Source organism: Asterias rubens, chromosome 10 (genome assembly GCF_902459465.1).
Source record: "Asterias rubens chromosome 10, eAstRub1.3, whole genome shotgun sequence".
NCBI lineage: Eukaryota > Metazoa > Echinodermata > Asteroidea > Forcipulatida > Asteriidae > Asterias > Asterias rubens.
Window position 1 is genome coordinate 6400775 of NC_047071.1, and position 16127 is coordinate 6416901.

Genomic DNA, 16127 nt, shown 5'->3' on the forward strand with positions numbered 1-16127 from the left:
GGGAAGCAGCTATACGAGACAAACGAGCGAGCACCCGCGGAACTATCGAGTACCCACGAAACGAAACGAGCGCTGCACAATGCAAGGACAATTTCAGGGATCGTCTTCTTGAAAGTTATTACAAATGCAGTAAACACAACCAGTGTCGGTATTGACCAATAATGAGAGCAGAGCGGCGTACAAAGCAAAACATTGAAGCGTTGTTATACTTTGTAACAAGTTACAACAAAGTGTAGCAATTTTATAATGTAGTTACAATTGCGGCACATCTAAGGGGAAGTTGTCACTTACTGTGAGGCTAGGAGTGGCTGGCTCCAAACTCCTGTCTGTTGTTGTCGTTTGAGACTTCCAAGAATTTCCGACGAACTCCCATGTTTTTAATAATAATCGCCATTAAGGGACGTTTCCATATACATGTACAACATTTTTGTCTATACTTCTTGCCGTTTTAGGACTTTTGAGAATTTGGGAACATTTTTTAAGGAGAAGACGTCAGTTCGAACTGAATGTTTTCAATAATAATGTTGTTGTGGGACGATAAGCAGTTGGCTTTAATTTTATTTCAACAGTAAGAATGTCCATACTCCGTCTTCAATAAGTTGCAGTTTTGAGACATTGATAGCAATTTTTTTAAAGGGTAAGAAGGTCCAAACTCCGTCTGTAATTGCCGTTATGAGACAGTCCAGTATTGGAGAAAAAATAATATTGTTTATTAATTGTTTGTTTGTTTGTTTGTTTTTTTATTTCCAAATATCACTATAAATAATTATGAAACATACAAGAAATAAGAACAACGAGTGATAAGAGGAGGGCACCAGGAAAAAGCCTAGGCTTGTACAGAGCCTGGACCCTTTATAATATAAATTAATAGGTTATAGTTTATAGCAATAACAATATTGATTATTGAAATTAAGGTACGGTGAAAGGTATAGTGCATACAGCAAAAAAAAACACAAAGCAATGATTGTTTGTAATTAAACTGTTTTGAAAAAAATTTGTTTGCTATGCAGCCATAAATACATATTGAGATTGATAACAAAAAGGAAAATTAACAGAACATTATTTAGGAAATTACAAAAACTTGATAATTTGGAATGGATAATCATGGTACGCGTGTAGTTACAGGTGGTGTCATTTTAGACGATACTGGTTATAAGTAGGTTTTTCATGTATTTTTTGAAGCTGTGCACAGTTCTAAATGAAGGTATTGGGGTGAGCTGATTCCAGAGTAGGGGGCCTTGATGTCTGACTGTTTTCATAAATAAAGTGGTCCGAGCCTTTCCAATATGAATTTTAGTAGCTGATCTAGTGTTATGTGGATGGATGTCAATATTTCGTGTAAAGAGGAGTCTTATGTTACCTGGTAACAAGTTAAATTCAAACTTAAACATAAGGACCCCAAGATGATATTTATACAGTTTAAAAATATCGAGTGTTTTAAATTGCTTGAAAAGGGGTGCAGTGTGCTCTCTAAAGCTAGAATTGGCTATAACTCTCAAGGATTTCTTCTGTACGATTAATAGCTTGTTCAGGTAAGAAGCATGAGTATTTCCCCAGGCTAGAATCCCGTATTGAAAGTGGGGCAACGCCAGCGTATTATAAATAGAGAAAAGCACATTTCTAGGCAGAATATTTTTAAGTTTACGTAGAACACCCATAACTTGGGAAACTGATGTGTGAATCTTTTGGCAGTGAGACTTCCATGTAAGGTTGCTGTCAATTATAACACCTAGAAATCTAAAAGAATTAACTTGGCTTATTTTAGAGTTGTTTATATAAATATTGATGTTGTCATCTTTACATATATTTGAAAATAACATAAAGCAAGTTTTCTTTTCATTAATTGATAGTCTGCCTCCTTTAAGTTACTATGACTAAAGAAAACATTGGTGTCATCGGCAAAAAGAATAAAGGATAACAATTTCGAAGAATTACAGATATCGTTTATATATAAGAGAAAGAGTATTGGACCTAGAATTGAACCTTGAGGTACGCCACATTTAATAGTTTTAGATGTAGAGTCATAATCTTTCCAATGAACAAATTGTTTCCTATCAGAGAGATAGCTTTTGAACCAGTCCAAGGCCTTTCCCCTAATTCCATACCTCTCAAGCTTTGAAAGTAAGATAACATGATCAATAGTGTCGAATGCCTTTGAAAGGTCCAAGAACAACCCTATAGTGTGGTTACATTTATCAATAGACGAACTGATTTTGTCAACAAGGTCTATTAGTGCCGTTTGGGTTGAGAAGTTAGCACGGAAACCATACTGGGAGTTATGCAGAATATTATACTTAGTTATAAAGGTATTAAGACGATTAGCAACCAAGCGCTCAAGCAATTTGGAGAGACATGGTAATATAGAAATAGGTCGGTAGTTGCATATTAATTTAGGGTCACCATTTTTATACAAAGGAATAACCTTAGCCTTCTTAAAATCATGTGGCACAATTCCTGACTCCAGCGATAGGTTAAATATTTTCAGCAACGGCCCAGCAATAATGGTGCCAGTCTTTTTAATAAGATAGCTGTCTAATTTATCATGGCCAGGACTTTTGTTAGACGATAAACCATCAATACACTTCAGAAGTTCACTTTTAGTTATAGGGGTAATAAAAAGAGAATTAGGATAATCGCCTTCGATAAAATCAGTGGGGTTTAGTCTTGAATCCGGAATCTTTGATGCCAGGTTAGGACCAATATTAGTAAAGAAATCGTTAAAATGCTCAGCAATGTGTCTTGGGTCGTCTACGGTCGTACCATTGACAAGGAATGAATCAGAACCGGGCGGCTTCTTACTTCTTTTGTTCAAGACATTATTGATCATTTTCCATGTTTGTTTAATATTACCTTTTTCCTTATCAAAGGAAGCAGTGAAATAAATCTTTTTCGCTTCTCTAATTACAGTTGTTAACTTGTTTCTGTATTTATCATACTTTCTTTTGTTAGATTCATTTGGGTTTCGGAGATAACATTTATACAACTTGTGTTTTCTTCTGATTGATTTCAACAGACCCTTGGTCATCCAGGGATTGCACACGGATTTCTTACATTTGAATCGTTTATATGGAACATATCTATCAAACACTTCATTTAATTGTGTAACAAACCGGGAGTAACATTCATTTACATCTTCAGTATTAACAATTTCATCCCATTGGATTGTGTCCATTTCACGTTTCATGAAGGAGACATTTCGATCTCTGGTATCCCGTTTCCAATAAAACATATTTGAGTTTTTAACTTTAACAAAACTGGGACCAAACAATACAATTGGCAAATGATCACTAAGACCTGAAGTAATAATTTCTGCCTGATGAGAGTCTACGCTGTTGGTGAAAATGTTGTCAATAAGAGTAGCTGAATTGCACGTTATTCTTGTTGGTTTGTCTACAGTGGGGCGAAAGGAGTGTGAATATAAGATATCCAAAAACTCGCGAGTTGGGTTATGGGAATCATTTTTAAGTAAGTTTATATTGAGATCCCCTAAAATGTAGCAGATTTTGTTTTCAGTCGTTAGTTTGTTAAGAATTTCATCCATTTCTTCGGAAAAGTTAGAAACAGCAAGACCGGGAGGTCTGTAAATTAAACCTATGATAATAGTTTTCTTTGTATTTGTACCGATTTCTAAAAAAATTGATTCAAAACATCCTGAAGCACTAACAATATCGGGCCGAATGGTGTATTGCAATGAGTCTTTTACATATAACATGACACCACCGCCATTTTGCATAGGTCTATTTTTGTGCTCACATTTATATCCAGGAATGGATAACATAGAATGCGGGGTGCTTTTGAGCCATGTTTCAGTAAGACCGATAATGTGGAACTTATGTTGTATTTCATTTAGAGTAAAGGTGAGATCTTCAAAATTTTTGTTTACACTTCTGATATTGGCGTGGAAGATTGAAAAGGAGTCAATTTCTAATTCCTTTGTTTTATCTCTGAGTTGTCTTTCTGACAGGTATTGAGCACCACAGGTGTTAAATAAAAGCTGACTAGGATCCGCTGAATTCAGAATTGTCGAGTTAAAACCACAATCATTGAAACGAAGAGTAGTGTCATTCAATGGCTCAGAGCTACTGTCGTCACTACTTGCGCTTTCGTTATCACTCATTGTGTGAAATGAATTCAAATTGGTGACGACGGACAAGCAGACTGATTAAGTACAATGGGGTGATTACATGTATCAAGCTAAGAATAAGAAGATGCACTGTGTACAGACTGATGAATGCAAAGGGAACAAAATGGCACCACAATATAAAGCAACATGGGGTAACTTGATTTACAAGAAAATAACACAAGTACATTCCAATAAGATTGATTTGTGAAAATAATATACAATTAAATTTAAAGAAATCTTGTGATAACACTCAGAAGAAAACTACTCAGCTGACGTGGGTTGTACTACAAGCTAGGAGATGGGGGTTGCTTCCCCAAGCCGAAAGGTCTTGAACGGACCGCTTTTCAGTTTGTAGGAGATTACTGCGGGGACGGACATAGGGATGTAGGCGAACTGTACCCTTGAGTCATTACGAATGGATTGGAGATGATCCTCTCTGAGACATTTTCTGCCTGCCCGGATCCTTGAGGTGACGTCGTCGGTGATGTAGATGTTAGCTCCTTTGTAGGGATTGTTCTTCAAGGTTCGGGCGGCGTTTTTGAGAATAAATTTTCTGTCCGTATACCTGAGGAGCTTGACATGAATTAGTCGTGGGCGAGTCTGAGTACCGGACCCGGAGCGAGATTGATGGTTTCCCGGAGTGCGGTGGGCCCGTTCGATTTCAACTTCTTCACTTCCCTCCAGCTTCATGTGGAAAGCTAAAAAGCCTGCCACAAACTCCTCGCAGGACTTTTGATCTTTCTCAGATCCCTCTGGGACACCATGGATGACGATGTTATTTCTCCTGTTCCGGTTTTGAAGATCGTCTAGCTGGTTACCAAGCTTGTGTGTATCACTATGGTGACCGTCGAACCTGCTGTTTGTGGCTGCTAAGTGATTCATATGTTGCTTCTCAAGCATTTCCAGAGATGTTTTTAGGTCGTTTATGTCCTTGATGTTGGCACTAACACGATGATCCATATCCCGGAGGTTGACTTCAAGGGTGGACAGTCTAGCACCCATGGTCTCCAGAGTAGCGAGAATTTTGTCCAGCTTTGTGTTCACATTGGCCAATGAACCATGACAAGACTGGCAGCCATCTTGCACCCCAACAGGCTCCTTGGGGGATTGGGTCGGTGACGGATCCCGTTTCCCTCGTTTTTTGCTTCCTCGTGAAGGTTTACTCTTTTCAGGTGAATCGGCCATGGTCAGCAAGGTTGTCAGGTAAGTACGTTGGCAAAAACTAGTGAACAATTTTGCGGTAATAGACTAAATATTGATGACTTTTTTGGGGAGCGCTGAAGGGCCCGTGCGTCACTGTTGAATGCACATATGTTGCATAAGCATGTCCAATAAGCATGTTAATAAGCATGTCCAACGAACTCCCATGTTTTTAATAATAATCGCCGTTGTGGGACATTTTCATGTACCCAACCATTTGTTTTGTGTAAAAATGTCGGTACTTAGTCGTCATGAATAACAAATGGCCAATTTGGGACTTTTGAGTATTTGGGAACAATTTTTTAAGGGGAAGACGTCAGTTCGAACTGAAAGTTTTCAATAATATTGTTGTCGCGGGACATTTGTAGTTGGTGTAAGTTTTGCTTCAACAGTACAATGTCCGTACTCCGTCGTGAATAACAAATTGCCAATTTGGGACTTTTGAGTATTTCGGAACAAATTTTTAAGGAGAAAACGTCAGTTCGAACTGACTTTAATTTTGTTTCAACAGTAAGAATGTCCGTACTCCGTCTTTAATAAGTTGCCGCTTTGAGACATTGATACAAAATTTGTAAAGGGTAAGGCGGTCCTAACTCTGTAATTGCCGTATGAGATGTTCAAGTATTGGAGAAAACAATAATGTTGTTTATTAATTTAGTAAGAATATCCGACGAACTCCCATGTTTAATAATAAATGCCGTTGTGGCACATTTCCATGTACCAAAATTGTTTTAATTGTAAAAATGTTGGTACTCCGTCGTCGTAAATAACAAATTGCCGTTTTGGGACTTTTGAGTATTTGGGAAAATTTTTTTAAGGGGAAGACGTCAGTTCGATCTGAATGTTTTCAATAATATTGCTGTTGTGGGACGAAAGCAGTTTGCTTTAATTTTGTTTCAACAGTAAGAGTGTCCGTACTCCGTCTTCAATAAGTTTCCCTTTTGAAACATTTGTAACAATTGTTTTAAAGGGGCAAGAAGGTCCGAACTCCGTCTGTAATTGCCGTATGAGACATTCGAGTATTGGAGAAAAAATAATGTTGTTTTTTAGTTAGTAGATTGTATCCGTTGTGGGACATTTCCATACAAACTTTTTCATAACTGTAAAAAGGTCAATACTCCGCTGCGAATAACAATGCTGTTTTGGCAGCTTTATTTGTGGGAAGAGTTGTTGGTGGTGGGGTTTACTAGAGGGTAAATTATCATACTGGTAGTTACGGCCCATAGGAGTTTTTCCAATGAGTACCATAATACAGGATGAGGGTCGTTTCAAATAGGGCATACAGGGGAAAGTATTGAGTGCCGGCTAATTTTTATTTAAAAAAAAGCGTATAGTGATGAGCGAGCGCAGCGTTTTCACCAACTGAACGTTTTTAGTGGGTGCAACGAAGTGTTATAAAGTACTATAATTGTATCTGTTAAAAAACACAAGGCCTCTAATAACAAAACACATTGCACGGCACTACCACTTTGGCGTTGGATTAAGCCAAATTTCGGGGGCACTAGATAGTAGTTACCATACTGCCAAAAATGAATTTAAAAGAAAAGGGCACGAAATTATAAGCCAGCAGATGTCAATTAACTTTCCTTGTTCAGTCACAAAACCACAAAAGACACCGCACATGGCGGCTGGTCTTCTGAGTGAAACAAATGTACAACAAACTGCAGAGGATTAAGATAAGAGGTATTTGTATCTGATCTGTTGGTGTGTCAATCATTCTCCCAGCATCTGGGTATAGGCCTACCAGATTTTTTGTGGATAGAGGTAGTGATTCATTTCGTGGAAATAGGTTTTCTTCTCAATTAATGTTAACTTTTGAAAGGGTTTTCTTTTCATTTTTTATTGTTGTTTGCATTTGAACCATAGGTCCATTTGGTTCGTTTGTTGTTTGCAACATCAAAAATGCCCGACTGGATCGGCGCTTAAAGGTGTGGCTATACAATTCAAAACTTTATTTGTAAATTGTTTTCCACTAATGTTTACTCGTCGTCACGGCACTGGTTTTTAAAAATTTACGTAGTCATTATTAGGCCTTTTAAAACATGGTAAGGCTATTCCAATTTTATTAGATGGTTTACGGATTTGTAGGTTCTGAAAAAAGTCCGCCATGCAGAAAAATGATGATAATAAATGTTACAATCTATCTAAATCACTCAGCCGAGAATCTTGCTTTAGGTAACCTAGGGATGGCATCGATCTCGCAATTTCATCAGTTACTACTTTAAACTAACCAGAGGTACACATATAGGGGTAGTTCGTTCAAACATTTGTTTACACAAAAATAATAACAAAATAATTGTTTTCCTCGTGGAGCGCAGTCTTGTGATTTGCACAATTTGTGCTCTAATATCGAGCAGTTCTTAAACAATTGTATGCGCAATTGTGAGATTGTGCAAATCCTAAGAATGCGCTACACGAGTATCGCCACACAAAAATATTATTTGCTGAACATCTGGTTGGAGAAATGTATCGAACACACTGTCATGCGGCCCGTTCTCGCTGCGATACAACATTAAATCTTTGCGGAGATAGGAGGCATAGGCCATCATAGACCGTCTACTGAAAGTATAACCATAAGCCCCCCCCCCCCAAAAAAAAAAAAAAAAAAAAAATCACTTAGATGTGCCGCAATTGTAACTACTGGGGGTAATTGTTATACACTTTGTTGTAACAATGCTTAATTGTTTTGCTTTGTACGCCGCTCTGTCCACATTTTTGACCAACACTGCTTACACATCTGTATTTCTATCTTTGTTTTACGTCCTAAACTGAATCAAAATGAACAAACTGTTAACATCACCTTTTAATAATAATTGCCATTGTGGCACATTTGCATATTGGACAATTGCGTAAAGGTAAAATTTGACGTTACACAACGGCAATTTATTCAACAGACGGGTCGGACACTCCTATATTTAAACTTTTCTTTTCTTCCAATACTCGAATGTCACAAAACGGCAATATATTATACAGATTAATGTTTAAACAATTTGTTTTTCAATACTCGTTACAAAACGGCAAATTATTAAGCAGAAAGAGTTTAGACAACCTTAACATTTAAAAAAAATGTTTTCCAAAAATCAAACGTCAATTTATTAAACAGACGGAGTTTGGACATTCTTAACAGTTAAATAAAATTGTTTTCCATTACTCGAACGTCTCAAACGGGGCAATTTATTCAGAGTTTTGATATTTGTTCCCCAAACAGTCGCAACTTTTCCCAAAAACTTGTTTTCCCCAAACAACGGCAATTTTCCCCAAAAACTCGAACGTTACACAGCGGCAATTTATAAAACAGACGGAGTGTGGACAATCTTACCATTTAAAAATTTTCGCCCAAAACTCGGCAACTTTTCCCCAAAACCCTTTTCCCCAAACAACGGCAATGTTCCCCAAAAAAACTCGCAACGTTACACAACGGAAATTTATTAAACAGACGGGTCAGACATTCTTATATTTAGACTCTTTTTTTCTCTCCACTACTCGAATGTTACAAAACGGCAATTTATTATACAGACGGAGTTTGGACAGTCTTAACATTTAAACAAAAATGTTTTCCAATACTCAAGCGTCAATTCATTAAACAGACGGAGTTTTGAAATTTTTTACATTTAAATAAAAATGTTTTCCATTACTCGAACGTCTCAAACGGGGCAATTTTTTCAGAGTTCCGATTGTTTTTACCACAAACAGTGGCAACTTTTCCCCAAAACTTTTTTCCCAAAACAACGGCAATTTTCCCCCAAAACTCAAACGTTACACAAAGGAAATTTATTAAACAGACGGGTCGGACATTCTTATATTTAGAAAAAAAAATCACCAATATACTCAAATGTTACAAAACGCCAATTTATTAAACAGACAGAGTTTGGAACAATCTTACTATTTAAACATTTTTGCCCAAAACTCGGCAACTTTTCCCCGAAACTTTTTTTTCCCCAAACAACGGCAATTTCCCCCCAAAACTCGAACATTACACCACGGCAATTTATTAGACAGACGGGTCGGACATTCTTATATTTATACAACATTTTTTCCAATACTCGAATGTAACAAAACGGCAATTTATTATATAAGGAAAAACAAAACAAATAATATTGTCAGACTCTGACTCTGACAAGTTTCTAGACGAAGAGTTTTAGTCTTCTAGTTCTTATCCCTTCCCATGGTTTTTCGTTTTTATAATAAATTTCTGGTTTTTTTTTAATCCTTTCAATCATAAAGGCCACTCATCTATCTTGGATTGAAGATTTTTAATCGTTTCAAGGCTGGTAGTTTTCTCGGAATCTCAGAAACTGTTCTTCGTAACTGGCTGCAAGTAATTGAGGCCAACTACCACAGCTCGAACCCTTATCACAACTCAACACATGCAGCAGATGTCTTGCAGGCTACAGCCTATTTCATTAGCAAGGAAAAACTAAAGGTAATTTGATGTGCCCACATTAAGTGGGAAAGCTGTATTGATGGTAAATTTAGGATTTAGAATAAAGAAGTGTTGAGAAAAGGTGTCTCTTTTGTGCTGATTAGAATCAACCCTTGCCCAAAAGTAATATTGGGTACAAAAAAATTTCGAACGTTGGGAGTTAAAGGTGAAGTAAATCGTCATTTTTTTTATCAGTGTATATTTTAGCAGCAACTTTACCATAGTCAAATCAGCCTCTCCTCCTTTGTCCTCATATAATTCCAATTGTTATATCGGGTATAAGTCATTTACATAATTGGAAATTTTGATCCAGACACAAAGGCACTTTCAAGAGATGCCTTAACTACAGAACTTTGAATTTGAACAAATAACTTAAATGAGTTGACCTTGACCACATTCCTAAATTATAAGTTCTTTACCTTCATCAACCTTTAAAATACTTAATTAAGATAAACTTAGCCTAACTCAATTATTTAATTGGTGACGCATTGGGTACGTTCAGACGAAAAGTTAAGTTAACCCTTAATCCAAACACCGGGCTTGCGTTCACATGGTAAGTTTATTCTTGTCCAGCGGACTAAACTGGGGCCTGAGGTTAATTACTGGCTCATGCACTGTAACCACTACTGATTGCTGGTTCCGATTCATCACACTGCGCGCGTGTAATTTGCAGGGTTTTCGCAATCATCTCAACGAACCTCATTTAGGTGTCGACCCATGCATGTAATAATATATATTCATAAATACCTCAGACAGTTTCGCTATTCCTATTGGTGGAGAGCGCGTCAGGTGGGTGTGTATAAACATTTGTTTATGACCCGTAAAAAGTGTTAATTCATGGGCGTGACACGCGACCTTGCACCTGTTCTTATAAGACAGTTTCTTCATTCCTATTGGTCGAGAGCAACGGCTGAAACAGTTGTGCCACATCACGCGATACGCGCGACGCACACAGCATTCCTTTATAAGGAGTTGTGTACCCGAGGGCGGCGGAGGGCTTTACCATTTCTTAGCTGGAGGGGTGTTGTGTTGAAAGAAATCATTTAACAATTATAATTTTTGCATTTATTTTACTTTTTGACCAAAAAGTGATGATGTTTTTGACCGAAAAGGTATTTATGAATGGGAATCAAAGTGTGTTGAATTGGTTTTCAACTAGTGGTTTAAACCCGCCGAGGCCTGGTTCTTTATAATTTACCTCGACTTCGTCTCGGTAAAATTATCAAGAACCAGGCCTCGTTGGGATTAAACCAATAGTTGAAAACCTCTTCACCACACATTGATTCCCTTAATAATTAGACTTGTAAGGTGCACATATCTACCCTGCTGTGTGTTCAAGGCGCAGTAAAAACCAAAAACACAAACAAAACAAAGAAAACAGACGCAACAAAATTAGTTCTTTAAAACATCGATATAAGATAAGTTTTGAGAATAGATTTGCCCAAGCAGTTCATATTTACTGCCTGGCAACATTTCGCCAGCAGATATAAAGACCCGACGCACACCCGTATACAAAAATGTTCTTATTTTATTATTAAATTTTGATCATTATATTTAAATTTATAGTGTTACCTTTTCTTTGTCTAATGTGTGAGCCCAACATAACCTGTGTGCCTACACACTCATGCTGTGCACATGGGGAAAAAACATTGCACCCCCCCCAACTTTTAAAAGTGTTCCGCCACTGCTGGCCAAGCGTGACTCCGTTACGTGGCAGAGATGCCAAGTTAAGACACCGGCTAGGTGTGAGATTTTGCAGATTCTGGATAAATCTGTCGTGCTAGACAAAATCTTACGACATTAATACGTAATTGGGAGTGATGTCAACATTTTGCATGACGGAGCTTTGTAGCACAATTAAAGAACCAACACTTTTACCTTATTGTATCGGTTAGTTCCTTTTACTCAAAACATTTTTTTTAAGGTTTATGACGAGTTTTGGAGCAGACAATAATTAGCACACAAAACGGATTGGGAAATTATGTCACACTTCAAGGACATGCAACTGTAAAAACAAATATTTCGAGCATTAAGCCCGGTTCATACTTCCTGCAAATGCGAATGCGACGTCACAAATTCACAACGAAAAATTCGCAGCAGTTCAACTTTGTTCAACTCACTTGCGGATATCGGTGCAAAAGGAGGGTTGTGATGTCAAATTCACGTCAAATTCGCATCGCATTCGCATTCGCAGGTATGAATCAGGCTTTTCTTTATAACAGGTGAAAGAGGACAGCTTTAAACTGGATCAAATCCTACCTACATAACCGTTCTCAACTAGTTCAAATTCATCACCGGAGGCCAAAGTATACTATGGAGTCCCGCAGGGCTCTGTCCTAGGTCCCGTTCTTTTCACTCTATATACATCGCCACTTGGTCAAATTGCTAGGAATCATCATTTACAATCACACTTCTACGCTGACGACACACAATTATACACAACTTTCAGTCCCAACTTGGTAGGTATACACAACAACATCCTCTTGTCACTCACCAACTGCTTGCACGACTTCCAAAGATGGATGCTGGACAACTTTCTTAAGTTCAATCCTTCTAAAACGAAGTTCATAATCATCTCCTCTCCACAACTCCGCAACAAATTTCCCATCCAACACATTCAGATTGGCGATACCCTGGTCACACCAAGCACAGATGTACGAAATCTCGGCGTGCTCTTTGACCAGTGCATGAACCTAGAAAAACATGTTTCTCGTGTCTGCCAATCTTCCTACATACACCTCAGACGCATCGCTAAGATCAGACATCTTCTTTCCATGAAGGCAGCAGAGCAACTCATCCATGCGTTTATCACCTCCAGACTGGATTTCTGCAACAGTCTGCTTGCTGGCCTTCCACAGAGCACGCTGCAGCGCCTCCAATCTGTTCAGAACGCTGCAGCACGTCTCTTGACTGGAAACAAATTGCATGACCACATCACTCCAATCCTTTATAATCTACATTGGCTTCCCATCAAACAACACATCAAATTCAAAATAATCATTCTCACTTTCAAGGCACTCCAAGGTTCAGCCCCACTCTATATTCAAGACCTGTTGACTCCCCGTACTACAAGACCGGGTCATAGATTCACCAGCAACATGCTCCTTGTTCCCCGGTCTCGTCTAGCCAGCTACGGGGACAGGGGGTTTTCCATTACAGCACCCAGGCTCTGGAATTCACTCCCTGAAAACCTCAGGAAAATCCATGACATCTCCATCTTTCAGCATCAACTTAAGACACACCTGTTCACACTTGCTTTCCCCAACACTTGAGAATTTTCCCTCTTTCCATCTTGAACGGCGCCTTTAAATGGTTTTTCACCAGATTTAGCGCGCCTTTATAAATGCTGTGTTACTATTATTATTATTATTATTATTATATTCATGACGGTCTGTTGACCTTATTCAGTGCATTAAAGTTCACTTATGCAAAGAACTAAATAGACTCGTGAAACGTACGTTAGGAGAACGGCAGCAGAGGGTGCAAGTCAATTAGAAGAGGCCGCAACTATCTTCACCAGAGACACCTACATGGTTGACATCTGCTCATTATGCCATACAGTTGACGAAGCCAAAAATCTCACCAATAATATGGATGTTGTGAAAGGAGGCTTCAAAGTGAAAGGATGGTTCTCCAATGGTCTGTTGAAGGATGAGGAAAAACCCAGGGAGAGCGATTCGTCATAGAGCAAAAAGTGTGAGGAGTGGTTTGCAATTCTGTGTCAGATCTTCTGCAGTACAAGGTTAAACCAGTGGCAAAAAAGGACAAGGAATTAATGACAAAAGGTATGGTGTTACATGTATAAGTGAATTAGCGTTCACTGGAGCACTACTGATCAGAGGCAAAATCTTGATGCAGAAACTCTGGCAAACTGGCATAGGCTGGGATGAATCCTTGTGTAGGCCTACCGATTTTGAAACAGAGTGGAGAAAGTTCTTTACTGAATTGGAGCAACTGAATGGTGTATCCTTGGAGAGATGTCTAAAGAGGTTGACTGAGATTGCGATATTCTGTGATGCATTTGATGCAGTTGCTTATACAAGGTGGGAAGAGGATGATGGAACCCATAGCGTAAGATCCATTGCTGGAAAGTCACGTGTGGCCCACTGAGAAATATGTCTACAACTCAATTTGGAGTTGCAAGCCGCTGTCGTTGCATCCGGACTATATTCCTGTCAGACAGTACCATCACCTTATCCTGGATTAGAGGTCCGTCCAAGTCATTTGTTGCAAACAGACTTGCAGAAACACAGAGTCAGACCAACCCATTAGGAGACGGGCAACATATACCAGGAGAGCACAATGTTGCAGACAAAGTGTCATGAGGGATTGGCGTCAAAGATCTAGAAGGTGACTGGAAGAATGGTCCGGACTTTCTGCGACTGCCAGAAGAAGAATGGCCTGAATGTATCCTTAAAGCTGAAATAAGTTAAGTTTAGCGAGAAGAGCAGAAAACTACTGGATCCATGAAACTCAGAAGAAGATGCATGTTGACAGGGAGAAAGGTACATTCAAGTCACAAGTCCTTTTTTAAAGGATATCTTGTCACTATGTGGGAAAAAGAGTGAGGAATGGTTTCTCTCTTATGATATGTTGCCAAGAGAACATCACATTCCCTACTTGATCACACTAGATGTACATGAACACCGTCATTATGGTGTCGCTACGACTGCTGCCAAGGTCAGGAACAAATACTGGATAATTGGAGTGACCAAGCTCACAAAAAGGTGAAATTTAGATAAATTTAATGCAGAGCATTTGACCACAAAGCTAAAACACAACTGATGGCAGATCTTTTAGTGGACAGATTGACCCCGATGCACCGCCATTTTACTACACAACCTGCAATTATTTTGGTCCGTATGTTAAAGTTGGACAAAATAAGACAACGAAGCACTATGGGGTCATATTCACATGTCTCAACACTAAAGCCGTCCATAGAAGTAGCAGTTGACTGTTCTACCATGGAAGTGCTGAGATGATTCTTTGCCATCGGGACGCCCAAGGCTGATAAAAAAGCGACAACAGTACACTAGTGTGGGTGCTGAGAGACAGCTGAAAGAAATGGTGAGTGGATGGAGGAATGACGAATTGCAAGAGTTTTGCGCACAGCGACAAGTCACATGGAGATTCATCACACCTCTGGCTCCTCATCAAAACAGATGTGCGGAATCATTTGTAAACAGCTGCAAATATGCTCTGAAGAAAGTGCTCGGCGAACAACCACTTACTCCGTTTGAACTGCATACCTGTCTGGAAGAGATTGCAAATCTTGTAACTGAGCGACCGATAGGAAGACTGCCAAATGATCCTGATGATGGAACTTATACATTTGCCCAAATGACATTCTGTTGGGACGGGCATCCAGTAGGGTTCCACAAGGACCATTTCGCCTGACCAACAATCCTAGGGAAAGACTGGAGCTCGTGCAGCGCATAGTTGATGCATTCTGGAAGTCATGAATTCGCGATGTATTTCCCCAACTGGTTCCTAGAAGAAAGAAGGACGTAGACAGACGGAATGTGAAGGTGGATGAATAGCGGAACATAACCTGGTTTGTGGGCAATGAAAACTTGGCAAAATAATGGAAGTGTATTAAGTTGAAAACCGTTAACAGCCTGCTTAGTAGACCCGTGACTAAAATTGTTGTTCTGTATCCAGTAGAAGGGTATGACTAACTGAAAGCAACTGTATTGCCTTGTGGGGGCAGGATGTTTTGAGTAGAACTGGTAATTCCAATGCAGGTTCCAATGCAGAACAAAATGGCATGTCGCTGTTTCGTATGTTTGTGGGAAAGAAATGAGCTGAAGTACAGTTTTGGGGCTATTTACCTCTGATAATGTTATGGAAAATTGTCAGGCTGTACCTTAGATTTCGGATTATAAACTGGGGTTGATATGTTGATTTTTACATTTTTTTGAACTCCAGCGGTTTATTCGCCGGGCGGCTTGTATGCCGACTTATAAATAGTGAAGAAGAACAGCGTTATTTTTTTTACAAGAAACATCGTTTAAAAGAACGTCTTAAAAACAAATATAAAACAGACAGGAAAAATCATACACTAGCGCGCCAAACTCACTCTGAAAATCTTTTAACAACAAATTATTGTTACATGGACGACTCCACCAACCTTGTCTGCCGTTACAAGGCCATGCCTCGATTTTATTCCTAGATGAATGGGTCACAAAAAGTCCTATTTCTACTCCATAATAAATCCATCTGTCCAACAAGACCGATTTTTGTCCATATATGAACACTTTGATGAACGTCAAAATTATGTTAGTCCAGCGACTCTGCATATAGCGAATTGGAAATAATTGTCATCCTCGGACCCATAAAATAATCCATGATGTGTCACGATATAGTGGGGTCGAGCGCAAG

The 16127-nt window shown here is 38.8% G+C and overlaps 1 protein-coding gene across 2 annotated transcripts in view; it reads left to right on the forward strand.

The window, feature by feature from the left end:
• LOC117295510 (high affinity cAMP-specific and IBMX-insensitive 3',5'-cyclic phosphodiesterase 8B-like) overlaps positions 1 to 16127 on the forward strand; it is a 186790-nt gene that overhangs the window by 103821 nt on the left and 66842 nt on the right. For both annotated transcript variants that reach the window (XM_033778196.1, XM_033778197.1), the window contains exon 14: positions 9548 to 9746. In XM_033778196.1, the coding sequence (XP_033634087.1) occupies positions 9548 to 9746 (199 nt within the window). The remainder of the gene's footprint in view (positions 1 to 9547; positions 9747 to 16127) is intronic.